Source organism: Aquarana catesbeiana, linkage group LG02 (assembly GCF_042186555.1).
Source record: "Aquarana catesbeiana isolate 2022-GZ linkage group LG02, ASM4218655v1, whole genome shotgun sequence".
In the NCBI taxonomy this organism is placed as follows: Eukaryota; Metazoa; Chordata; class Amphibia; order Anura; family Ranidae; genus Aquarana; species Aquarana catesbeiana.
The window spans coordinates 799,973,220-799,999,945 of NC_133325.1; the positions used below are offsets into that span (position 1 = coordinate 799,973,220).

The 26,726-nt window shown below is 45.9% G+C and overlaps 1 protein-coding gene across 2 annotated transcripts in view; it reads right to left on the reverse strand.

The window, feature by feature from the left end:
* The window catches only part of MAN1A2 (mannosidase alpha class 1A member 2), a 162,070-nt gene that overhangs the window by 38,838 nt on the left and 96,506 nt on the right, over positions 1 to 26,726 (reverse strand). For both annotated transcript variants that reach the window (XM_073617528.1, XM_073617529.1), the window contains exon 2: positions 11,574 to 11,829. In XM_073617528.1, coding sequence (XP_073473629.1) covers positions 11,574 to 11,829 — 256 coding nt within the window. The remainder of the gene's footprint in view (positions 1 to 11,573; positions 11,830 to 26,726) is intronic.

Sequence of the window (26,726 nt, forward strand, 5' to 3'; positions counted from 1 at the left end):
AATTAAAGATACAGACACATTCTTTTTTGTGATTGGCATGATTTTTTTTTTGTAGATGTGGGGGAGGTGCATGAAGAGTGGTTGGGTGATATGTTTAGGTCAGATTACTCAGTTACATATCTGAATAAATGCTTGAATGTTGCTCAATACAACTCAAGTGGTGCCTACATCTACCTACACCTCCTGTTCCTCCCCCAGCTTGTGGTTGGACAGTAAGGGATGGTTCACATCGGAACTCGTGTATCTTTTTGCGTTTCCTGCATGTTCCGTTTCTGATAGCCCATTCATTTCAAATGGTGCTGCATTTGTGGGATGTGCCCGGGGTGCCATTAAGAATGATTGGCACTAATGCATGCCTAACAAGGGCAGCCCGTTCCCATGTGGTGCAGGAAATGAGCAGCACATAAAAACGCACTTTTCCCGCACCGTGTTCTGGTGTGAGCTTATCTGTCACTCTGCTCTCTCCCTCTATCAAGCATGCTTCTCAATAGCGGATTTTTAAAATTTGAAATCTGATTTTTTTTTTAAATTAAAGCGGAGTTCCACCCAAAAGTGGAACTTCCGCTTTAAGCGCTCCCCCCCCCCTTACATGCTACATTTGGCATGTCATTTTTTTTGGGGGGGGGGAGTGGGTGACTACTTTAGTGAGGGACTTCCTGTCCCACTTCCTCCTTCCGCCCATGGGCCGCCTAGGCGACTCCTCCTCTCCCCTAGGCGGTTTCTCCCTCTCGGCAATCTTCTGGGACACGTGACAGGTCTCAGAAGATTGCCTGTCTACTGGGAGAAGGCAGCGCGACTCGTGCATGCGCAGTGCGTGCCCGGCCGCGAAGCCGCAAGCTGTCACAGCTGGGTGCCCACAGTTGCAAGGGATGCGCCAAGGAGAGGAGAGGGAGAGGAGCTCCGTGCGGCTGCATCGCTGGACCGTGGAACAGGTAAGTGTCCGTTTATTAAAAGTCAGCAGCTAAACTTTTTGTAGCTTCTGAAATATTTACATTTTTGGTAAACTCATTCAATGAATCCAAGCTCTGCATGCTGAGGAGATACTATAATTATACAGGATTTATATAGCGTCAACAGTTGGTGTAGTGTCTCCCTTTACATTGTAAAGCATTGCGCAAACAGTGCAATTCAAAACAAGAGGGTTAGAGGAGCCCTGCTCCTGCGAGCTTACAATCTAAAAGGGAGGGACTGGTGAAACAAAAAAAGGTAGGGACTGTGAGGGATGAATGGATGAGGGGAGTAGAAGATTCGGTTGTTAGCTGGAGGCAGGATAGGCCTCCCTGAAGAGACGAGTTTTCAGGGATCGCCTAAAAGTGGACAGAGTAAGAGATAACCAGACAGATTGAGGTAGTGAGTTCCAGAGGACGGGAGAGAAGTCCTGGAGACAAGCATGGGAGGAGGTGACAAGGGGGCTAGAGAACAGAAGGTCTTGGGAGGAGCGGAGAGGACGGTTTGGGTGATATGTGGAGATAAGATTGGTGATGTAGAGATAGAGATAAGGTTGGTGATGTAGAGATAAGAGATAGAGATAAGGTTGGTGATGTAGAGATAGAGATAAGGTTGGTGATGTAGAGATAAGAGATAGAGATAAGATTGGTGATGTAGAGATAGAGATAAGGTTGGTGATGTAGAGATAAGAGATAGAGATAAGGTTGGTGATGTAGAGATAAGAGATAGAGATAAGGTTGGTGATGTAGAGATAAGAGATAGAGATAAGGTTGGTGATGTAGAGATAAGAGATAGAGATAAGATTGGTGATGTAGAGATAAGAGATAGAGATAAGGTTGGTGATGTAGAGATAAGGTTGGTGATGTAGAGATAAGAGATAGAGATAAGGTTGGTGATGTAGAGATAAGGTTGGTGATGTAGAGATAAGAGATAGAGATAAGGTTGGTGATGTAGAGATAAGATTGGTGATGTAGAGATAAGAGATAGAGATAAGGTTGGTGATGTAGAGATAAGAGATAGAGATAAGGTTGGTGATGTAGAGATAAGAGATAGAGATAAAGTTGGTGATGTAGAGATAAGAGATAGAGAATTGTGAATGGCTTTGTACGTTATTGTTAGTGTTTTGAATTTTATTCGTTGGGCAATGGGAAGCCAGTGGAGGGATTGGCAGAGAGGGGTGGAGGACACTGAACGGTTGGTAAGGTGGATGAGTCTGGCAGAGGTATTCATGATAGACTGAAGAGGGGATAGCTTGCGGAGAGGTAGGCCAATGAGGAGGGAGTTACAATAGTCAAGGTGAGAGATAACGAGGGAGTGAATAACTTGTTTAGTGGTGTCAATGGTTAGAAAGGGGCGTATTTTGGAGATGTTTTGGAGGTGAAGTCTGGACCTGTGGTTATCAACCCAGTCCTCAAGTACCCTCAACAGGCCATGTTTGCAGGTTTACCTTCATCTTGCACAGGTGCTTTAAATCAGAGTCAATCAATATTTTGGTATATTGGACAGCTATTTTATCTAGGAGAAATTCCCAAAACAAGGCCTGTTGGGGGTACTTGAGGACATGGTTGAGAACCACTGGTCTGGACGATTTGGATAGTGATTGGATTTGGGGCTACAAGGACAGATCAGAGTCTAGGATTACACCTAGTACCTTAGCATGAGGGCAGGGAGATGGTTGTATTATTGATCTTGATGGAGAAGTTGGGGGGGGGGGGCATGGGCTGGAGGAAAAATTATGAGCTTGGTTTTAGAAAGATGGAGTTTGAGGAAGTGGTGCGACATCAATGTTGATATGTCAGTAAGTCTAGAGGAGACTGAAGGAGTGAGGTGAGGGGTAGAGAGAGAGATTTGTCGGTTGTCACCATAGAGGTGGTACTGGAAGCCATGGGAGTTTATTAACAGACCAAGAGAGGAAGTATAAATGGAGAAGAGAAGGGGGTCAGAGGACAGAACCTTGGTGTACCCCTACAGAAAGAGGAAGTGGAGAGGAGGAATCAAAGTTATAGGTCACACTGAAGGAGCGCTGTGATAGGTAGGAGGAGAACCAGGAGAGAGCAGAGTCTTGAAGGCCAAGAGAGTGGAGTTTTTTTGAGGAGGGGGGGGGATGGTCAACAGCATCAAAGGCTGCAGAGAGGTTGAGTAGTATGAGTATGGAGTAGTGGCCATTGGTTTTAGCAGTTAGCAGGTCATTAGTGAGTTTCAGTGGAGTGTAGCAAGCGAAAGCCAGACTGTAAGGGGTCAAGAAGGTTATCTTCACTGAGGTAGGAGCCAAGATGGTTGTAGACTAAGCGTTCCAAAAGTTTTGACGCAAATGGGAGCAAGGAGATGGGTCTTAATTGTTCAGGCTGGTGGGTTCCAGTGAGGGCTTTTTAAGTATTGGGGTGATCAGGGCATGTTTTAGAGGGGAGGGGAAGGTGCAAGTAGAGAGGGAGCGATTGAAGATGTGAGTGAGGGAGCATAAGATAGAAGAAGAGGGTGACTGTAGTAGATATGAGGGAACAGGATCCAGGGGACAGCTGGTAGTGCGGGCTTCCGAGAAAACTTTAGAGACCTCTTCGGTAGTGGAAAGGTCAAAAGAGGAGAGTGTATTTGTACAGGGTATGTAACATGCACTGCATTGATGTATTCACACAATGTCACAATAACCATGAGATAATACAAAGTTCAGGAATATTTCTTTATCCCATTGTTTTGCAAAATTTATGTACACTACAAACTGTATGATTGAATCGGTTCATATATTGCTGTTTTACTAATCTGACAGCTTATTATTCAAAATAGGAAACCTTCATTTTGTTTGCAAATATAAAAAATTCTAACTACCAGCAAGAATGAGTTCTTACATATATAGAGCATCTGTCATTTTAGATTCATCATGGCAGCGCCTGTTAGCGGGCATCCAATCCCCTGCTGCCGCCACGTCCCTCCCCTTGTTGCGTCACTGCCACATCACCAGCTGTCCCATTAAAGTGAATGGGACTGTCGGTGAGTCAACAGCGGGACAGAGGAGGAGCCAACAGCGGGACAGAGGAGGAGCCAACAGCGGGACAGTGGGGGTGCCAACAGCGGGACAGTGGGGGTGCCAACAGCGGGACAGAGGGGGTGCCAACAGCGGGACAGAGGAGGTGCCAACAGCGGGACAGAGGAGGTGCCAACAGCGGGACAGTGGGGGTGCCAACAGCGGGACAGAGGAGGAGCCAACAGCGGGACAGTGGGGGTGCCAACAGCGGGACAGAGGGGGTGCCAACAGCGGGACAGAGGAGGTGCCAACAGCGGGACAGAGGAGGAGCCAACAGCGGGACAGTGGGGGTGCCAACAGCGGGACAGAGGAGGAGCCAACAGCGGGACAGTGGGGGTGCCAACAGCGGGACAGAGGGGGTGCCAACAGCGGGACAGAGGAGGTGCCAACAGCGGGACAGAGGAGGAGCCAACAGCGGGACAGGGGAGGTGCCAACAGCCGGACAGAGGAGGAGACAACAGCCGGACAGAGGAGGAGACAACAGCCGGACAGAGGAGGAGACAACAGCCGGACAGAGGAGGAGACAACAGCCGGACAGAGGAGGAGACAACAGCCGGACAGAGGAGGAGACAACAGCCGGACAGAGGAGGAGACAACAGCGGGACAGAGGAGGAGACAACAGCGGGACAGAGGAAGAGACAACAGCGGGACAGAGGAGGAGACAACAGCGGGACAGAGGAGGAGACAACAGCGGGACAGAGGAGGAGACAACAGCGGGACAGAGGAGGAGACAACAGCGGGACAGAGGAGGAGACAACAGCGGGACAGAGGAGGAGACAACAGCCGGACAGAGGAGGAGACAACAGCCGGACAGAGGAGGAGACAACAGCGGGACAGAGGAGGAGACAACAGCGGGACAGAGGAGGAGACAACAGCGGGACAGAGGAGGAGACAACAGCCGGACAGAGGAGGAGACAACAGCCGGACAGAGGAGGAGACAACAGCCGGACAGAGGAGGAGACAACAGCGGGACAGAGGAGGAGACAACAGCGGGACAGAGGAGGAGACAACAGCGGGACAGAGGAGGAGACAACAGCGGGACAGAGGAGGAGACAACAGCGGGACAGAGGAGGAGACAACAGCGGGACAGAGGAGGAGACAACAGCGGGACAGAGGAGGTGCCAACAGCGGGACAGGAGGAGGAGCCAACAGCGGGACAGGAGGAGGAGCCAACAGCGGGACAGGAGGAGGAGCCAACAGCGGGACAGGAGGAGGAGCCAACAGCGGGACAGGAGGAGGAGCCAACAGCGGGACAGGAGGAGGAGCCAACAGCGGGACAGGAGGAGGAGCCAACAGCGGGACAGGAGGAGGAGTCAACAGCAGGACAGGAGGAGGAGCCAACAGCGGGACAGGAGGAGGAGCCAACAGCGGGACAGGAGGAGGAGCCAACAGCAGGACAGGAGGAGGAGCAGCTTCGGGTCAGAGGAGGAGCCTGCAGCCGGTCAGAGATGACGGTTACTCTTTAAAAATTATGATTTAAATCAAATCCATCCTGGATACGGCACTGCGTTACTTTAACTGACAATTGCACAGTCGTGCAACGCTGTACCCAAATTAAATTGATGTCCTTTTTCAACCACAAATAGAGATTTCTTTTGGTGGTATTTGACCACCTCTGCCGTTTATATTTTTTGTGCTATAAAACAAAAAAGACCGACAATTTTGAAAAAAAAAAAAAAATACATATATTTTTTACTTTCTGCTATAAAATATATCCACTATACAAACTCAAATCAAATTTCTTTATAAATTTAGGCCAATATGTATTCTGCTACATGTTTTTAGTATAAAAAAAAAAAAATCCCAATAATTTTATATATTGATTCGTTTGCACAAAAGTTATATTGTTTAACAGTGCCAGGACTAGGTTCTATCCTAGTACATGTCTCTCCCCCCCCACCCCCGCCATTTCAAATCCTCCCCTCCCAGCACAAATTGCCACCAAATACTCTGAACAAACCCCCCCCATCACAAATGCCCCTAAATCACCACTCTTAGCACCCCTCAAAATTTCCCCTCCTAGAATACTTACCCCCTGCAGACCCCCAAATTCCCTCTTAGAACACAAATCCCCTCCCCCCAATCCCCTTGTTGCACCCCCCCCCCACCTCACATGATACCACAGTGCCCAGGGCAGCTGCCCCTCCTGCCAACCTTTGTCCCTGCCCTGGCGTTTACAAACTATGGGATATATACTGGAATTATTTATTTTTATACTAGTAATGGCAGCGATCAGCGACTTATAGCGGGACTGCGATATTGAGGCAGACAATTGGACACTATCTGATGCTTTGTGGGAACCAGTGACACCAATACAGTCATTAGTGCTAAAAATATACACTGTCACTGTACTAATGACACTGGCTGGGAAGAGAGTAAACACGTAGGGCAATCAAAGGGTTAAATGTGTGCCTAGCCAGTGTTTTTGTGTACTGTGTTAGGTGCTTTTACTAAGGGAGGTTATAGATTGTATTCCCTGCCTTGCAGGGACACAAAATCCATCCCTTTCCCCCTCCTGTCAGAACGGAGGTCTGCCTTGTTTACATAGGCAGAGCTCAGTTCTGTGTCTCTGCCCGACTACCGCTGGGTGCCGGCGGACATCCATTGCTCGGCCCCTGTACATCGGCTTCTGCTGTGAGTAATGAGGCTGCCCATGGCGCCCGCCCCCCTAGGCGGAAGTGCAGAATCACGTAAATATACACGCAATTCTGCACAGGAGGGGCGGTCCTTAATTTTTTTTTTTTTAAAAGGTTTTTAAAAGCGGTCCATTTTGGTTTCGGTTTTCGGTCAAGTGCATCCTGAATTTTCGGTACCGAATTTTGATTTCGGTGCACCACTATATAAAATTCTACTGTAAGGTGCCGAAGATGGCCGCTTCACCATCCGACCCAACAGCAGATAAAGCCCAGAGTCTCGAGGGAGAAAAGCACTTCAGAAATAGAAGGTAATGGATTCGCAAGCTCATTGACCATTACAGGAGACTCAGCCAATTTATGAAGGTCTTCTAGGTTGCTCTCATGAAGCCTTTGCTGATCATTGCAAATACGTGACAAGCAATAGACAGAGTCCGGAGGGTAGACAGAGTGCGGGGGGAAGACGGAGTCCGGAGGGTAGACAGAGTCCGGAGGGTAAATTTTTTACTGGTTACATGTTTTGAGTTACAGAGGAGGTCTAGGGCCAAAATTATTGCTCTCGCTCTAACGTTCGCGGCGATACCTCACATGTGTGGTTTGAACACCGTTTTCATATGTGGGCGGGACTTACGTATGCGTTCGCTTCTGCGTGCGAGCTCACGGGGACAGGGGCGCTTTAAAAATTTTTTTTTTTTTTTTTTTTTTTATTGTTAATTTTACTTAAAATTTTTTTTTTTTTTGATCACTTTTATTCCTATTACAAGGAATGTAAACATCCCTTGTAATAGGAATATGACATGACAGGTCCTCTTTACAGTGAGATATGGGGTCAATAAGACCCCACATCTCACCTCTAGGCTGGGAAGCCTAAAATAAAAAAAAAATAAATAAAACGATCGCCGCTTCACAGCCAAAGCGGCGCCGTTTTTTTGAATGCAGAGGCCGGGCGTGACGTCATAACATCGCGCCCGGCCTCCGAACGATCATAGAGACTCCGGCGACCATCTGGTCCTCCGGAAATCTCTATGGTGAACATCCGGCGCCGGCGGATCCGCTGTCCGACTCACCGATCGCTGAGGTGAGTCGGTAGAAGCACCGGAGGGCGGCGGAACAGCTGCTATGATCATTCTTATGGTGTACGGAATCGCCGGCTGAAAATGCCGGTATCTGAATGATGTCTGTAGCCTCAGACATCATTCAGATATAAGCCCCGAAAGTCGAGGACGTCATATGACAGCCTCCGGATGCCAAGCGGTTAAATCATAATTTTTAAAGAGCAACTGTCATCTCTGTCCTGCAGCGGCTCCTCCTCTGAACCCACTGTTGGCTCCTCCTCTGAACCCCCTGTTGTCTCCTCCTCTGAACCCCCTGTTGGCTCCTCCTCTGAACCCACTGTTGGCTCCTCCTCTGAACCCACTGTTGGCTCCTCCTCTGAACCCACTGTTGGCTCCTCCTCTGAACCCACTGTTGGCTCCTCCTCTGAACCCACTGTTGGCTCCTCCTCTGAACCCCCTGTTGGCTCCTCCTCTGAACCCACTGTTGGCTCCTCCTCTGAACCCCCTGTTGGCTCCTCCTCTGACCCCACTGTTGGCTCCTCCTCTGACCCCCTGTCTCTGACCCCCTGTTGGTTCCTCCTCTGACCCCACTGTTGGCTCCTCCTCTGACCCCACTGTTGGCTCACCGACAGTCCCATTCACCTTAATGGCAGTGACACAACAAGGTGAGGGACGTGGCGGCAGCAGGTGAGTGATGCCGCTAACAGGCGCTGACATGATGGATCTGAAGTGACAGGTGCTCTTTATATGTAAGGACTAATTCTTTCTGGTAGTTAGAATCTTTAATATTTGTGCAAACAAAATGAAGGTTTCCTATTTAGAATAATAAGCCGTCAGGTTAGTAAAACAGCGATATCCGAACCGATCCAATCATACAGTTTGTAGTGTACATAAGATTTGCAAAAACAATGGGATAAAGGAATATTCCTGAACTTTGTTTTATCTCATGGTTACAGTGACATTGTGTGAATGCATCAATGCAGTGCATGTTATCTCAGTTTGCAGAGCTTGGATTCATTGAACGAGTTTACCAAAAATGTAAATATTGCAGAATATACAGCCTCATGCTACATAATTTAGTTTATTCAGCATGGAAATGGGGCATAGTTATTAATGTATCTTAAATAGAAAACTATCTTTAGAAAGATTTTTACTCTAAAAGCATTTTATTAAAATAAATTTGATTAAAAAAAAAAAAAATTGATTTAAATAAAATAAAATCTGATTTTTTAAAATGTATTTCTTATAAAATCATTAATTTATATCCATCCTGTCAAGCTGCACAGCATCGCCCCCCCCACCCCCCAAGTACTTACATTCAATATTAAATTACAGGTTTAATTACACAAGTCATTTGGATCTGGCAAAGTCAGTGGGCTGTAGATTTGTACAACCCGGGAAATGAGAAGCTGGGTGCCATTATTGCCCCCATATGCCCGATCCTGACAGCTTCGTTCCACACCGGCTGTGTACCCCCCCCCCCCCCCCGCCCCCACTCCGACATCCCCCTCTCTCTTCACAGGCAGCGAATGACAGGCAGCTGGCAGCAGAACTGGCGGCCCTCCTGCTGCGCTTGAAGCCTCGTTAGGAAGAAAAGCTTTTAATTGCCATTAGACGGAGCTGTGAGTGGCTGGCACAGATACCATGGCAGAAAGAGCGCAGTGGGTCAGGAGGTCTGCGGGAGGAAAAAGGATGAGGGATATGAGGTAATAGAAGGAAGAGGGAGGGAGAAGATGGAGGGGACATGACCCGACAAACCAACACAAAGCGCTGCCAACACCATTCAAAGAGCTTCTAATCTAAAGCCTCATCTATGGCCGGATCACACGTCTGAGGAGGATTCCGTCTTCTTTTATCCTCCCAAGTCGTATAAAAAGTTTGCAGAATCACCAAAAATAGGAAATTGTCTTTTATTATCAGGAAGTTTCTTGTACAGTGGGGGGAAAATAACGATCGTCTCCCCGGCAGATTGTGCAAGTTTGCCCTCTTACAAAGAAATGAAGGGTCTATAATTTTTATCATAGATGTATTTTATATGATAGAGACAGAATATCAACCAAAAATCCAGAAAAAAAAACACGATACAATGCAGTTCAGTGAGTAAAATAAGTATTTGATCTCCTACCAACCAACGATCATTCTGTCTCCAGTAGGTGCTCACGTGGTACACAGGTTAGTCCTGTCAATATATGAAGATGCTCCTAGCGACAACTCATTACGTGTATAAAAGACACCTGTCCACAGAATCTCTTCAAACCTCACCATCATGGGCAAGACCAAAGAGCTGTCCAGGGACGTCGGGGACAAGATTGTAGACCTGCACAAGGCTGGAATGGGCTACAAGACCATCAGCAAGAAGCTTGGTGAGAAGGAGACAACTGTTGTTTTAATTAAATGGAAGAAATACAAAATAACCATCAATCGCCCTCGGTCTGGAGCTCCATGCAAGATTTCTCCTCATGGGGTAAGGATGGTCATGAGAAAAGTGAGGGATCAGACCAGAACTACACGGGAGGAGCTTGTGAAGGATCTCAAGGCAGTTGGGACCACAGTCACCAAACAAACCATTGGTAGCACAATACTCCGCCATGGATTGAAATCCTGCAGAGCCCGCAAGGTCCCCCTCCTCAAGAAGACACATGTTCATTGGCCAACTTCAGATGTTCCTGTACATCTGAATGATTCAGAGAAGGATTGGGAGAAAGTGTTGTGGTCAGAGGAGACCAAAATTGAGCTCTTTGGCATTAACTCAACTCGCCGTGTTTAATGGAAGAAAAATGCTGACTATGACCCTAAGAACACCATCCCTACAGCCAAGCACGGAGGTGAAACATGATTCTTTGGGGTTGTTTCTCTGCTGAAGGTACAGGCTGACTTTACCACATTAAGGGGCCAATAGATGGGGCCATGTATTGTAAAATCTTGGATGAGAACCTTCTTCCCTCAGCCAGAACACTGAAGATGGGTCATGGATGGGTCTTCCAGCATGACAATGACCCAAAATGTACCGCCAAGGCAACAAAGGAGTGGCTTAAGAAGAAGCACAATAATGTCATGTAGTGGCCTAGCCAGTCTCCAGACCTTAATCCTATAGAAGATTTATGGAAGGAGCTGAAACTTCGAGTTGCCAAGAGACAGCCAAGAAACCTTAAGGATTTAGATAAGATCTGTAAAGAAGAAGAGTGGACCAAAATCCCTCCTGAGATGTGCGCAAACCTGATCACCATCTACAAGAAACGTCTGACTTCTGATCGCCAACAAGATTTTCTCCACCAACTACTAAGTCATGTTTTGCTTGGGGATCAAATACTTATTTTACACACTGAACTACAACTCCATTTAATACATTTGTTTTATGTGTTTTTTTCTGGATTTTTGGTTGATATTCTGACTCTATCATATAAAATACACCTATGATAAAAATTATAGACCCTTCATTTCTTTGTAAGTGGGCAAAACTTACACAATCTGCAGGGGATCAAATCATTATTTTCCCTACTGTATGCATAGAATACATGAAGGTAAAAAAAGCCCTTAGAACCAATTTGAGGCTCCATTCACACCTGGGCCTTTTGAATCGCAGGTGGAATTGTTGCAATTCTGCCTGTGATTCTGAATCGCAGCAAAATGTGCGTCACGCTTGCCGCACAATTTGGGGTGCCATTGAGAAATAAGGGCACCAGAAACGCGTTGCATGTTTCGCTGCGATTCAGAACGCCCGCCCCAGGTGTGAATGGAGCCTAAGAGTACACCCATGCAAGTTTGCCCACATGGGGATGCACAGAACACCCGTGGTGCAATGGTCTTGCCCAGAGTAGCCCCAATCCTCCTCCTCTGGGGTCCCCCTGCAAGTGAGAACATTTTATGTGCCCAGAGTTGGACTTTAACCGTATAGAACTGCCCATTTCCCCCTCTCACCTCCTTGATTTTATCCCGTTTCTCTCGGATTTCTGGGTCCCCAGGGTCGCCGTTCTTCAGCTCGGGCAGGTTGGGGACGGGTGCCAGCGGTAAGGGCGGATTATCTTTCTTCTTCATTTCTTCTATCAGCTTGCTCTTTTCAGTCTGGATCTCGGCCCTGATCTCATCCCGAGACTTCTTCAACTTCTCCTTGGCCTCCTGGAGGGCGCGCTCATGGTCCGCTCGGATCTTATTCCGCAGCTGCTCCTCCTCCTCCCTGCAAGAAAAAAAACCCACAATCAATAGGACTCATCCAATCAACTCGCTGCATATCATTACTTTGATGAAAACAAAGAGGAGGTTAAAGCATCAGAACATCCAAAAATATTTTTTATATTAATAGCTCCCTATGAAAATGGTCTATGAGTACCGATTAGAAAAAGTAAATGTCAAAATCCATACATCACAACAAAACCCCTGTGTGTGTGTAATATGAAAACGGCCTCAGCCCGGGCTCTGTCCAGGCCACAGCTCCAAACGCGGTTCGTCCTGAACACTGGGCGAAACGCATTGGGGGGTGTGCCCAGGATAGAGCCTGGGCTTTCTTCACATCCATATCCACAGAGCTGGAATGAGCTCCATCCCTGCCTGCACTCCCAGCAGCTGACAGCAGATGATTCCAGTGAAGAGAAAATACCTGTGGATCCTGCCAGTTAATTTCACCTCCTTGCTCCACGTGGCAACACACTACAGCCTGACCATGCCTCAGCAGCGTTGCCACCATTGTGCATGTGCCGCTGCTTGCTCTGTCCAATGCCTCTCCCAGCTGCCCACATTTCATGAAGGAACACAAGACTAGACGGGTCTAGCAAGGTAACCCGATGGTGTCCTGAGGGTGTGATAGGACCTGTCAATCTAGATAAGACTCCGCCTCCAGCAGGGGGAAGATCAGAAATACACTGTTGCATTTTATAGCCGCGGTATTTCTGCGGTATAGCCGCGCTGCCCCATTGATTTCAATGGGCAGTAGCGGTGAAGGAGCGGTGAACACACCGCTCCTTCACCGCTCCAAAGATGCTGTTTGCAGGAGGTTTTTTGCCAGCGCACCACTTCACCGCTTCAGCGTGAAAGCCCTCAGGCTTTCACACTGAAGAAACAGTAGAGGCAGTTTTAGGTCAGTTTGCAGGCGCTATTTTTAGCGCAATAACGCCTGCAAACCGCCCCAGTGTGAAAGGGCTCTAGTGTCACTGGTTCCCACAAAGTGTCAAAAGTGTCAGTTAGTGTCCGACTGTCCGCTGCAATATTGCAGTCCTGCTATAAGTCGCCATTACTAGTAAAAAATAAATACGTAAATATATCCCATAGTTTGTAGACGTGATAACTTTTGCACAAACCAATCAATATACACTTATTGGGATTTTTTTTTTACCAAAAATATGTAGCAGAATATATATTAGCCTAAATTTCAGAAGAACATTTTTTTTTTTCTATTGGATATGTTTTATAACAGAAATTTATTTATATATATATATATACACACACACACACATATATACATAAATATAAACTTTTTTCTGCTATAAAACACATATATATATATATATATATATATATATATATATATATGTATATAAAAAATAAAAATGATGGGACACGTTCTCCAATGCAAAAATATATTTATATGAGATGATCTTCAAGGCATGAAATGATTACACGCTCCTCTGTACAGTTATGAACATCCCATTCTCTTCTTCAGGCTTTGTGCCATGATCTACTTCCAGCCACATACTTTTATACTAACAATACAAGGTGTACCCTCACAAGTGTATGACATTAACGTTCGGTTCACACCTAAACTGGCCGCTGATCGCACAGTAACGCCGTCCGTCCCGGTTCTCTGTTTCAGGGACGAATCAGGGCAGAATCTTTGCCCGAATTCTGCCCTAAAACGGAGACAAAGATGCACAGCGATTCTGTGCAGTGTGCTCCGCAGCCGCCCCGGAGACAAGTGAACCGGCTCCATAGAGAGCTCCATAGAGAGCCGGTCATATTCTCCTGCTATGCGAATTGGATGTGGAGATATCCACATCCAATTCTCATAGGTGTGAACCCAACCTAATACTATTATCACCAATTCTCAAAAAAACAATTGTACCTCTGATTATCGTACCTGGAACCCGCTCCACACTTATCAACTACATCTCATTAGCAGATAATCCTTGTCCTCTAATCATTACATTCCTCCAGTGAAAGGAGAGATTCAGTTCTTATAGTGATTCAGACTTGAGATTTATGATTCTAGAGGAAGTACTTAGAGATCGGAGAGGGGGGGGGGGGGGGGGGGTGACAGGAAACTTAAAATAAAACAAAGAGAAGTTTGTTGGATTAATAAATGGAGGTCCCCTCCCTGCACCCAGAGGGAATGAATAGGGATCAGAACTTCTATCTATTTTTATTATCTTGTGAGAGATCCATTTCATCCTTCCTTACAGGCTGAACATACAGGACATGGATATGGAATATATCCGGAGAAGGATTTGGGCTGACAGACGTCCTAATGAAGTATAGAGGGCTGTGTATTGTACTTGTGTTCATTTGTGTCTCGTTTTTCTTTATTGATCCTTTTGATCCTTTAACTTTATTACCATCTAATTGATATAAGAACTGAATCTCTCCTTACACTGGAGGAATGTAATGATTAGAGGACAAGGATTATCTGCTAATGAGATGTAGTTGATAAGTGTGGAGCGGGTTCCAGGTACGATAATCAGAGGTACAATTGTTTATTTGAGAATTAGTGATAATTGTATTAATGTGATACACCCTGTATGGTTAGTATTGGAGTGCTTTCACAGTGAAAGTGCCCTGGCGTCGGCGGTAAAGAAGCGCTATTTTTAGCTCCGCTTTACCATCATTTTAGCGGCATTATTCGGCCGGTAGCGAGGTCGGTTTTAACAGACGAGCACCTGATATACATAGATGTTTGCATTGGAGAACGTGTCCCATCATTTCTTTCTATTGGATATTGGTGGAATATTGGGAGTCCCCCGACACTGATCTCTACATAAAGAACCAGAGGAACTACAGAAGTAACCCACCCACATTTTTGATATATATCTATATCTATATATATCTATAAATAAATAATACACACACATTTTCTGCTATAAAACCTATCCAATAGAAAAATCTACAAAAAAAAAAAAAAAAAAAAAAAATGGAGACAGGCAATAAAAAAAAAAATATATATATATATAATATAATATATAATTTTTAAACTATATATTTATTCTTTTTTCTAAATTGTCAGGTTTTTTTTGTTTGGATTTTCTATTTAAAATAAATATATATAAAAAAAAGAGAGACAATTAAAATTTTTTTTTTTATATAATATATAATTTTTAAACTATATAAATAATTTATTCTTTTTTCAAAATTGTCAGGTTTTTTGTGTGGATTTTCTATTTAAAATAAATATAAGAAAAAAAAAAAAAAAAGAATATTCGCTATTGAATATGAAAAAATGAATATTCGCTATTGTCGCACAGATTCTCCTTGTGAGACCCGTCCCCCAATTGGCTGAAAGGACAGGCGATCCTATTGGATGCCTAGGAGGAGGGAGGAGGACGCACGCGGGAAACGCCACTGTGATGCAGAGGAGGAGGAGAGTGGGTGGGCTCAGGGGGCAGTGCTCTGTGTACAGAGCTCACCCTTTTTTTTTTTTTAAGCCTATTAGAGCCTCTGGCTCTAATCATGTGCTTCAAAAATAAAAAAATAAAACCTCCATTGGAATCGATGCGTCCGGGGAACTGCATGTAGATTAGGGGGGCCAGACACATGGATAGAGGCGCCCCTTATGGACAGGCTACCGCTGGTTGAGACTGAACTGGCTGATATTATTTTGCCCTGACAAGGGGCAGGACTGCTTCCTAATTACTGATAGATTTCACTTGGTGCCTTGGCTTTCTATGCCTTTTTGCACCTCCCTTTCTTCATGTGTTCAATACTTTTTCCCTTGTGTCCTTCCATTTTATTACACAGAACTTATTTTTGAACTTGTTTTGGTGTCTTTTGTATGTATGGATTGCAGGCGTTGTTACCGACATGTGTTGAGAATTTCATGTCAGTAGCGCCTTTACCAATATATTTACCTAGAAATATGGTGACGTGTTGAATATTTATTTTACCCGCTGAGTGTACAGCAGTCCTAGAGGGAGTTGGAAACGCACAGAAGAGGCGACACTCCACTCAGCTACGTGACGCCGCAGACATCTAACCCAGCAGTCAGAGATCGTGCTGGGATCTTTAATAACCCCCCCGCCATGAGACGCAGGGGGGACGACAATCGAGCAGCTCGCTAACTGGCGTGAGCATGAAAGCAAACTGCCGCTAATGAAGCCACCCGGCACCCTGAATCCGAGGGCTCAGCAACGGTGTTAAAGAGGTTTTTCACTTTCACACAGCTGCAGATCAGTCGGCGGTCTCACCGCTACAAAACTCCCAGCGATCGTTCTGACACTCACTTCAGGGAGGACAGATTGTTATCCCATGACACCGGCCCGGGGAGCCGCACGCTCGTTAAATGCTTTTAAAAATATACTCGTTAATAGGCAGCCACTTAAAAAAAAAACATATTGAGCTCATATGTGCGAGTACATACACGTCTCCGTGTTCTCTCTCCTTAACCACTTCAGCTCCGGGAGGTTTTACCCCCACTTTGACCAGGCCTTTTTTCGCGATACGGCACTGCGTTATTTTAACGGACAATTGCGCAGTCGTGCGATGCTGTACCCCAAAAAAAATAACACAAGTCCTTTTTTTCCCCACAAATAGAGATTTCTTTTGGTGGTATTTGATCACCTCTGCGGTTTTTATATTTTGCGTTATAAACAAAAAAAGCCATATTTGAAAAAAAAATATATATTTTTTACTTTTCTGGTATAAAACATATCCAAAAAAAAAAAAATGTAAACCATCAAATTTCTTCATCAGTTTATTCCAATATGTATTCTTCTAAATATTTTTGGTAAAAAAATTCCAATAAGCGTATATTGATTGGTTTGCGCAAAAGTTGTCACATCTACAAACTGTGCAATAGATTTATGGAATTTTTACTTATTTTCTTGGTGTTCTGCAAGAGATTAAAAAAAAAAAATCCCACCCAAAGTATACCGACCCTGAGCTTAACCATTCGCACTCCAGAAGATTTACCCCTTCACATTTTTTGTGATACGGCACTGCGTTACTTTAACTGACAACTGCGCGGTCGTGTGACGCTGTACACAAACAAAATTGATGTACTTTTTGCCCCACAAATAGAGCTTTCTTTTGGTGGTATTTGATCACCTCTGCGATTTTTATTTTTTGTGCTATAAAAAAAAAAAAAAAAAAAAAAACAAAAAAAAAAACAAAAAAAGACAATTTTGAAAAAAAAAAAAACAATATTTTTTACTTTGTTATAAAATATCCAATTAAAAAAATATATAAAAATTGAATTTCTTCATCAATTTAGACCAATATGTATTCTGCTACATATTTTTTGTAAAAAAAATTAAAACAAATAAAAGCCTAATAAGTGTATATTGATTGGCTTGCGCAATAGTTATAGCGTCTACAAACTATGCGATATATATATATATATATATATATACACTGAAATTTAATTTAAATTTTTTTCAAAAATACTAGTAGTGGCGGCAATCAGCGATTTATAACGGCGGGCATTCTGACAAATCTTGGGGACCAGTGACAGGAATACAGTGGTCAGTGCTAAAAAAAAAAAAATAGGCACTGTCACTGTACTAATGACACTAGCAGAGAAGGGGCTAACATCAGGGTCAATCAAGGGGTTAACTCTGTGCCTAGCCAGTGTTTTCTTCCTGTGTGGGAGGTGCTTTTACTAGGGGAAGACATTGATCCTAGTCCTTGCTTAGCAGGAACACAAGATCTCTGTCCTCCCTTCTGTCAGAACGGTGATCTGCCTTGTTTACATAGGCAGACCGCTGTTCTGTCTCTTTGCTCGATCATCGGAGGGTGCCAGAGGAAATAGATACCCGCCGCTGGGCACCCGCTGTGCGTAATCAGAGGAGAAAGAAAAACACAGGGGCCAACTGCACAGTGAATGATCGCTGTGATAGCCAATCAGAGACTATCACAGCGATCAGGTGACCTGGAACCAGGAGTCCCGGGTCCCGATTTGTTAGAGACCCGGGGCTCCCAGCACAAAGCACCAAACTTCTCGCTGATCCCAATCACCACTGACACCACCAAAAACATCATCAGAAGCCTCTGAGACAGCACATCACCAAACGACATCATCCCCACAAAACTCCTGAAAGACTGTTCCGACATTCTGGCTCCTAGTATAACACATCTCATAAATCAATCGTTCAAAGAAGGGATTGTTCCAATCGCCCTCAAGCAAGGCATCATCAAACCCCTCCTAAAGAAACCCAACCTCGACCTTAAAGATCCCAACTACCGCAGACCGGTTACAAGCCTCAACTCCATCTCCAGGATTATTGAAAAAGCAGTACAACAGCTACAACGTCACTTGGACACACACAAACTCTTGGACCCACTGCAATCAGGCTTCCGCCCAGGCCATGGCAGAGAAACGGCACTTCTCAAAATATGGGACGACGCCCTCGAAGCAGCAGATGACGGAGAATCTTGTCTCCTGGTACTGTTGGACCTCAGTGCAGCGTTGGACACAGTGGACCACAATACCCTACTCATCCGCCTCACAGAAGTAGCTGGAGTCTCAGATTCAGATCTACCATGGTTCGCATCCTTCCTACAAAATCGGTCACAGACTGTGAAACTATGAGCCTTCACCTCTGAAACCCGTGCAATTTTTTGTGGAGTTCCTCAAGGTTCACCCTTATCATCAGTGCTCTTCAACATCTACATTCATCCACTCCTCCAAATCATTAGAAAAGACCTCTGCTTCCACTCATATGCTGATGACACCCAACTCTACTTTTGCATCACCGATCAAAAAGACCACTACCAGCGACTAGAAAAATGCCTCACGTGGATAAACGACTGGATGACCACGAGTTCCCTCAAATTCAACGGATCCAAAACAGAGCTTCTTCTCCTTAACACAAACCGTAATACAAAAACTAAGAACCCTTGGACACCACCCACCATCCTTGGACAGACCATCTCCCTAAGCACCGAAGCCAAAAGGTTCGGAGTCATCTTTGACTCAGAAATGACGATGGATGCACAAATAGGATCGGTAGTCAGTGGATCTCACCATCTCCTTCGCCTGCCTTCATTCCAGAAGAAGACAAAGCAGAAGTAGTTGGAACAATCATCAATTCCCAGCTCGACTACGCAAACTCCCTCTACATAGGACTACCTAAATTCCAGATTGCACGCCTACAAGTCATCCAAAACACGGCAGCAAGACTGGTAACAGGAAAAAAAAAAACCCTGGGAATCCATCTCCTCATCCCTGAGGAGCCTACATTGGCTAACTGTAAAAGACCGGATCACGTTCAAGACCCTCTGCCTCACCCATAAATGCACTCAAGGAAACGCTCCACAATACCTATGCGAGAAAATAAAACACTACACACCTAAGCGCAGTCTTCGATCAACTAACCAAAACCTCCTCCTCATTCCCAAGTCCTGCTACAAATCAAAGGGAGAACGAAGATTCGCAGTCCAAGGACCACGGTTATGGAACGCTCTACAAGCCAACATCTGCAAGGAAGAAAATCATCGGGCCTTCAGAAAAAAACTCAAGACCTACCTCTTCTAAGAAACAGGACCATCAGCACGGATCAAGCGCCTTGAGGCGATTCAGTTCGCATTTGCAGCCCTATACAAATCTTTCATTCATACACAAAGATGAGTACACATATATACGGCCTCACAGTTCAAGACCCACTTCCATGAGTCTGCATATATGTGTACTGTCAGTGGGAAACAAGACGATGTGATATATAGCAATCCTTAGAGGAGGAGGCTACATTTTATCTTTTTATTTACTGATCCTGTGAAAAACAAAACAAAAAAACAAAAACACTTCTGGTCCCTTTGAGTCTACGCTCACTTCTCTTCTGTATCAATGGAGGAAGCCATGGTTTTCACCCAGACTGGACTTCAAACATGTTTTCCTTTGTACATCTCTATTACAAGGGAGATAAGAGAACACACATTTATATTTATATATCTTTGTATCCAGGTCTGCCAAGAGGAAGTGCCAAACTGCATTTCAGGCAGGATCAACAGGTATTTTCTGTATTTGCTGAAAACCGTTGCTTCTACATGTAAGGACTGGTATTCTGCAATATATCAGATTTCAGGTGATGAGTTTAGTTCTCTCTATTCTTTCCTATATACACTCACCGGCCACTTTATTAGGTCCCCCTTGCTAGTAGCGGGTTGGACCCCCTTTTGCCTTCATTCTTGGTGGCATAGATACAACAAGGTGTTGGAAACATTCCTCAGAGATTTTGCTCCATAGTGACATGATAACATCACACAGTTGCTGCAGATTTGTCGGCTGCACATCCATGATGCTAATCTTCCTTTCCACTACATCCCAAAGGTGCTCTATTGGATGAGATGTGGTGAGTGTGGAGGCCATTGGAGTACAGGGACCTCATTGTCCAGTGGTGAGATGATTGGAGCTTTGTGACATGGAGCATTATCCTGCTGGAAGGAGCCATCAGAAGATGGGGACACTGTAGTCATAAAGGGATGGACATGGTCAGCAACAATACTTAGGGAGGCTGTGGCGTTTAAACCATGCTCAATTCGTACTAAGGGACCCAAAGTGTGCCAAGAAAATATCCCCCCACACCATTACACCACCAGCCTGAACCGGTGATATCCCATCCCCCACACCATTACACCACCACCACCAGCCTGAACCGGTGATATAAGGCAGGATGGATCCATGCGCCAAATTCTGACCCCACCATCTGAATGTCGCAGCTGAAATCCAGACTCATCAGACCAGGCAACGTTTTTCCAATCTTCTATTGTCCGATATTGGTGATCCTGTGCCAATTGTAGCCTCAGTTTCCTCAATATATATACACAAGGACTGCCTCACCCCTGCTGTTTTGTAACCTCTATGCCAAAACGGAGAGTGCAGGCCCTGTATGCAACCGGGAACATGGAACAGAAACAGCCTTTTTCTGTTCCATAGCCAAGAACAGGAAACTGAGGCTAACAGGAGTGGCCCCGGTGTGGTCTTCTGCTGCTGTAGCCCACCTGCTTCAAGGTTGGATGCGTTGCGTGTTCAGAGATGGTATTCTGCATACCTTGGGTGTAACGAGTGTTTATTGGAGTTACTGTTGCCTTTCTATCATCTGGAACCAGTCTGCCCATTCTCCTCTGACCTCAACAAGGCATTTTCCTCCACACAACTGCCGCTCACTGGATATTTTCTCTTTTTCCCACCCGAGAGATGGTTGTGCGTGAAAGTCAGACAAGTCAAAATGTCAGGGAGCCAGAGATGAGCGTAGTAGAACAGCAAGCAGGATCTGGAGCCAGAAGGAATGTCAGCCAAGCAAGTTTTTAACAGGAACACAGGAGAGGATCTCTAGAGATGTGACTAAGGCGAAGGCAGAGATCATCTGGGCTGGATGGCTTAAGTAGGCAGAACTGACGAGCAGGATATCATCAACAGCTGAGTCACTGTGGAGAGAGAAAGGAGCTGGCAATTAGCCGACAGCTGAGCGGCCAGCTCAGAGAAGCAAAGGCTAAGCCCAGCCCTGACACTGCCATGTGATTGGCTGATTAGCAATCTGTGTTACCAAGCAAATAATAAAGTGGGCAGTGAGTGTATTTAAACTGAGGAGTTTAGTTCTCTCTCTATTCTTTCTTATATAATCCAATGACTGTACTCCCATTGATTGGATGCTCCTTTACGTCCACATATAAATAATAATGTATTACGGTGGAGACCTGTTCATACATTGAGAGGTTTCCCGCATCCTGTTCTAAAGCCGAGTGCTGGGGAGATGTAGAGCGTTGGGGAGACGTAGCGCGTTGGGGAGACGTAGCGCGTTGGGGAGACGTAGCGCGCTGGGGAGATGTAGAGCGCTGGGGAGATGTAGCGCGTTTGGGGAGATGTAGCGCGTTTGGGGAGACGTAGCGCGTTGGGGAGACGTAGCGCGTTGGGGAGACGTAGCGCGTTGGGGAGACGTAGCGCGTTGGGGAGACGTAGCGCGTTGGGGAGACGTAGCGCGTTGGGGAGACGTAGCGCGTTGGGGAGACGTACAGCGTTGGGGAGACGTACAGCGCTGGGGAGACGTAGAGCGCTGGGGAGACGTAGAGCGCTGGGGAGACGTAGAGCGCTGGGGAGACGTAGAGCGCTGGGGAGACGTAGAGCGCTGGGGAGACGTAGAGCGCTGGGGAGACGTAGCGCGTTGGGGAGACGTAGCGCGTTGGGGAGACGTAGCGCGTTGGGGAGATGTAGCGCGTTGGGGAGATGTAGAGCGCTGGGGAGATGTAGAGCGCTGGGGAGATGTATTGCGTTTGGGGAGATGTAGCGCGTTTGGGGAGATTTAGCGCTGGGGAGATGTATTGAGTTGGGGAGATGTAGCGCGTTTGGGGAGATGTAGTGCGTTTGGGGAGATGTAGCGCGTTGGGGAGATGTAGAGCGTTGGGGAGACGTAGCGCGTTGAGATGTAGCGCGTTGGGGAGACGTAGCGCGTTGAGATGTAGCGTGTTGGGGAGACGTAGAGCGTTGGGGAGACGTAGAGCGTTGGGGAGACGTAGCGCGTTGGGGAGACGTAGCGCGTTGGGGAGACGTAGCGCGTTGGGGAGACGTAGCGCGTTGGGGAGACGTACAGCGTTGGGGAGACGTACAGCGTTGGGGAGACGTAGAGCTTTGGGGAGACGTAGAGCTTTGGGGAGACGTAGCGCATTGGGGAGACGTAGCGCGTTGGGGAGATGTAGCGCGCTGGGGAGATGTAGCGCGCTGGGGAGATGTATTGAGTTGGGGAGATGTAGCGCGTTGGGGAGATGTAGCGCGTTTGGGGAGATGTAGCGCGTTGGGGAGATGTAGCGCGTTGGGGAGAAGTAGCGCGTTGGGGAGATGTAGCGCGTTGGGGAGAAGTAACGCGTTGGGGAGATGTAGCGCGTTGGGGAGATGTAGCGCGTTGGGGAGACGTAGCGCGTTGGGGAGACGTAGCGCGTTGGGGAGACGTAGCGCGTTGGGGAGACGTAGCGCGTTGGGGAAATGTAGAGCGTTGGGAAGATGTAGCGTGTTGGGGAGATGTAGCGCGTTGCTCGTAAGTTATTCTCGGTAAGCCGAAGGTGATGCCCACAGGCTCGGAGAAGTCTTCGCCGGCTGCCGATTCCAATTAGCAGATAAAGAACAATGTCAATGTGACTCTAAAAATAATTTTCTAATTACACAGAATAATATGGAGTGGAAATGGCTGGGCTCCCAGCCCGGCTCCTGCTCTCTGTGATAACGGATCCGGAGCAGCGCGCAGTAATGGCTGCTCCCTCGGGGACGGGACCCCCTTTGTTGAGTGACAGGCGGGACAGGCTTTGGATTGTTTCCGATATTCCCCGAGAGGCCGTGAAAATGGATTAAATCACTAAAATGGAGCTTCACAAGGCTGTGAGAATGTGAGAGACACGGAGACAATTGAGCCGTTCTGCTCTGGAATTGGGGGGGGAGAAAGCCGCGAAGGCTGAGAGGATGAAGAGATACCGACTCTGGGGAAACGAGCGCCGGGGTCGCCAGAAAAAGTCCATTAACAGAAAAAAAAACAAAAAACAGTATGCTGACAAAAGTTATAGCATCTACAAACTACGGGATATATTTAGGGACTTATTTTTTTAATTGTTTTTACTAGTAATGGAGGCGATCAGCGATTTTTAGTGGTCTGACAAAACAAACACAAAAAAAAAAGTCTTCATTTTAACTTCTCATCCTTTATTTCTTAGGATGACCAATAATACTGTATTCAGCCAGAAGGAGGCGCTGTGTAGTCCTGATGTCATCCTGTTATATCATAAAACAAACACACAGTTACATTTTCAAAAGAGGGACCGCCCCCTCACTTCCTGTCTGAGTGTCAATTAGAGAGAGACAGCCCACAAGCGAGCAGCTGCAGTGCCAACTTTTTAAAAAATTAACAATTTTAAAAGTCAACTCCCTCTTACAATTTTTTTTTTGTTTAGCAAACAAATTTATTTTTGCAGCAAAGCAGCATTTCTGTATTCATTACCTAAGCTTCCAGCCCCCTGTGTCTGCACAGAATTGCTGCGTGGTTTGGGTCCCTACAGAGGCACATCTCCGTATTTGCTGCTTTCCCCCGGCCATCTGCGCATGCACAGGGTTTCATATGTATGTGCAAAGACTAATAGAAGGAGAAAAAAAAAAAACAAAAAGAAAAAATCTTCCTCGTCTTTGCACATGTGCAGATGTGCCAACAGGCTCCTCCCAGGACCCAAAGGCTGGGCGGAGCCCCTGGTGGGCACATCTGTGCCTGTGGCATAATGGGGGCACCTGGGAGGTAGACTGAAGTTCCACTTTTAGCTCACCATAGTGGGGTGGTACAGAAAAACAGTTGACGCGTTTCACACTTACATTAAGTGCTTACTCATAGCTGGCTTTTACATTTCATTTTTTTCATCTTTCATTTTCATTTCATCTTATCCGTTGCTTATATACACCTATTAAACATGGGTGTTCCCACGTTTAACAAATGTATTACTCAACAGGTGTGGAGATCTCACATGGTTCCCAGCTGTTTTGAATCTTTCCACCATTACATGGTCACATGTCCTATTATTCTGAGTATATATGTGGTTTTTATTCCCATGTTTGTCAGCTATGAGTAAGCACTTAGTGTGAAACGCGTCAGCTGTTTTCCTGTACCATCCCACTGTGGTGTCCTGTACACTCCATGATCCTGTTCTACAAATAAAGGCGAATATAATTTATTCCGGTGTGCGGCTGTCCAGATTTCTACTTGTACCAGCAATAGCCAGCACCTGGGGCTCTCCTCGTTCTGGAGGTTAAAGAGGAGTTCCACCCAGGGGGTCCATTAAAAAAAAAAAAAATTAAAAGTCAGCAGCTACAAATACTGCAGCTGCTGACTTTTAATTGGACACTTAACTGTCCCAGGGTCCAGAGATGCGGGGGATCGAAGCCCCGCTCGTCCCCCCCCTCTGCTCGTCGGCGCCAGCATTTCAACTGTGGGCGCCGGGCTGTGGCTTCACAGCCTGGCACCCACTGCGCATGCGCGAGCGGTGCCGCGCGCTGTGATGGGTCCCAGATGATTGACAGGAGGGAGGGAGCAGAGCCGAGCCCTTCCTGTGCCGAGGGGGAAGTGATGTCACCAGCCCAGGCAAAGGAAGAGGCAGACTACGAGGGACCACCTAGCAACAGGCATTTAGAGGTAAGTTAAAAAAAATATATATCCAAATGTTTTTTTGTTTTTTTAGAATTTTTCAGGTATTTTTGTTTTTTTGGGTGGAACCCCACTTTAAGGACGTATGCACCTTGGCTTGGATCTACCTGGAGCGGTGGAATTCATACTGCTTCATTTGAATTTCTGGCAGATATTATTGACGCTACTGACAAAGAACGGCAGGGCTTGGCCCCCACCCCCCTCCCTCTCTTCATAGGATTTCATTGACGGCAGCAATGATTATCAATCTGTCCAGTGAGGAGGGACGGAGCCAGGAGAGCTGCTGCAGCTGTTGGCTTGTAGTTCTCAAAGTACAGCGCTGTGGTAGTTCGATGTCTCTTCCTGTCGGTGTGTATGTGCCTGTCCGTATGAGGTACGAGCAGACAAGTCTGCAGGAGTCCTGCATGGCACCCGGGATCTGCTGATCTTTACAGGCTCCAAGTAAAAATAATAACAAATGCACTAGAGCTGTACGATTAATCGTTAACCACTTAAGGACCAGCCTCGTTTTGGATTTTAGGTGTTTACATGTTTAAAACAGGTTTTTTTGCTAGAAAATTACTTAGAACCCCCAAACATTATATATTGTTTTTTTTCTAACACCCTAGAGAATAAAATGGCGGTCATTGCAATACTTTTTTTTGCACCGTATTTGCGCAGCGGTCTTATAAGCGCACTTTTTTTGGAAAAAAATCACTTTGAATAAAAAAATAAGACAACAGTAAAGTTAGCCCAATTTTTTTTTTATATTGTGAAAGATAATGTTACGCCAAGTAAATTGATACCCAACATGTCACACTTCAAAATTGCGCCCGCTCGTGGAATAGCGTCAAACTTTTACCCTTAAAAATCTCCATAGGCGACGTTTAAAAAAATTCTACAGATTGCATGTTTTGCGTTACAGAGGAGGTCTAGGGCTAGAATTATTGCTCTCGCTCTACCGGTCGCGGCGATACCTCACATGTGTGGTTTGACCACCGTTTTCATATGCGGGCGCTACTCACGTATGCGTTCGCTTCTGTGCGCGAGCTCGTCGGGACAGGGCGCTTTAAATTTTTTTTTTTTTATTATTTATTTTACTTTATTTTTTCACTGTTTTAAAAAAAAAAAAATTTGGATCACTTTTATTTCTATTACAAGGAATGTAAACATCCCTTGTAATAGAAAAAAGCATGACAGGTCCTCTTAAATATGAGATCTGGGGTCAAAAAGTCCTCAGATCTCATATTTACACTAAAATGCAAAAAAAAAAAAAAAAAAAAGTCGTTTAAAAAAAAATGACACAAAAAAAATTGTGCCTTTAAGAGAAGTGGGCGGAGCCGTCGTAATGACGTCGCTCCGGCCGTCACATGGTATAGAGACGGGTGGGGGCCATCTTGGCCTCACTCATCTCAGTACCTCAGCGGTGACAGGTCCCGATCTCCTCCGCCGTTACCGACGGCTCCGGTAAGCGGCGGAGGGTGCGGGAGAGCGGCGGGAGGGGGGGGTGGCACCTCTCCCGCCGCCGATAACGGTGATCTCGCAGCGAACCCGCCGCTGAGACCACCATTATCGTGTACAGAACCGCTCGCTGTAAAGATGGATATCTCGGTTGTGGCAGCAGCATCTTTAAAAAAATGACGTATATATACACAGTGAGCGGTCGTGAAGTGGTTAAGAATTGAAATCGCAATCTTTTTCCCTTCCCGATCTTCAAAACGGCATGTCAACATTCTTTCTAACAAGTGCAGAGAGTTCTCACAGCTGGGAAAAAAAAATCTAGGCAACCTGA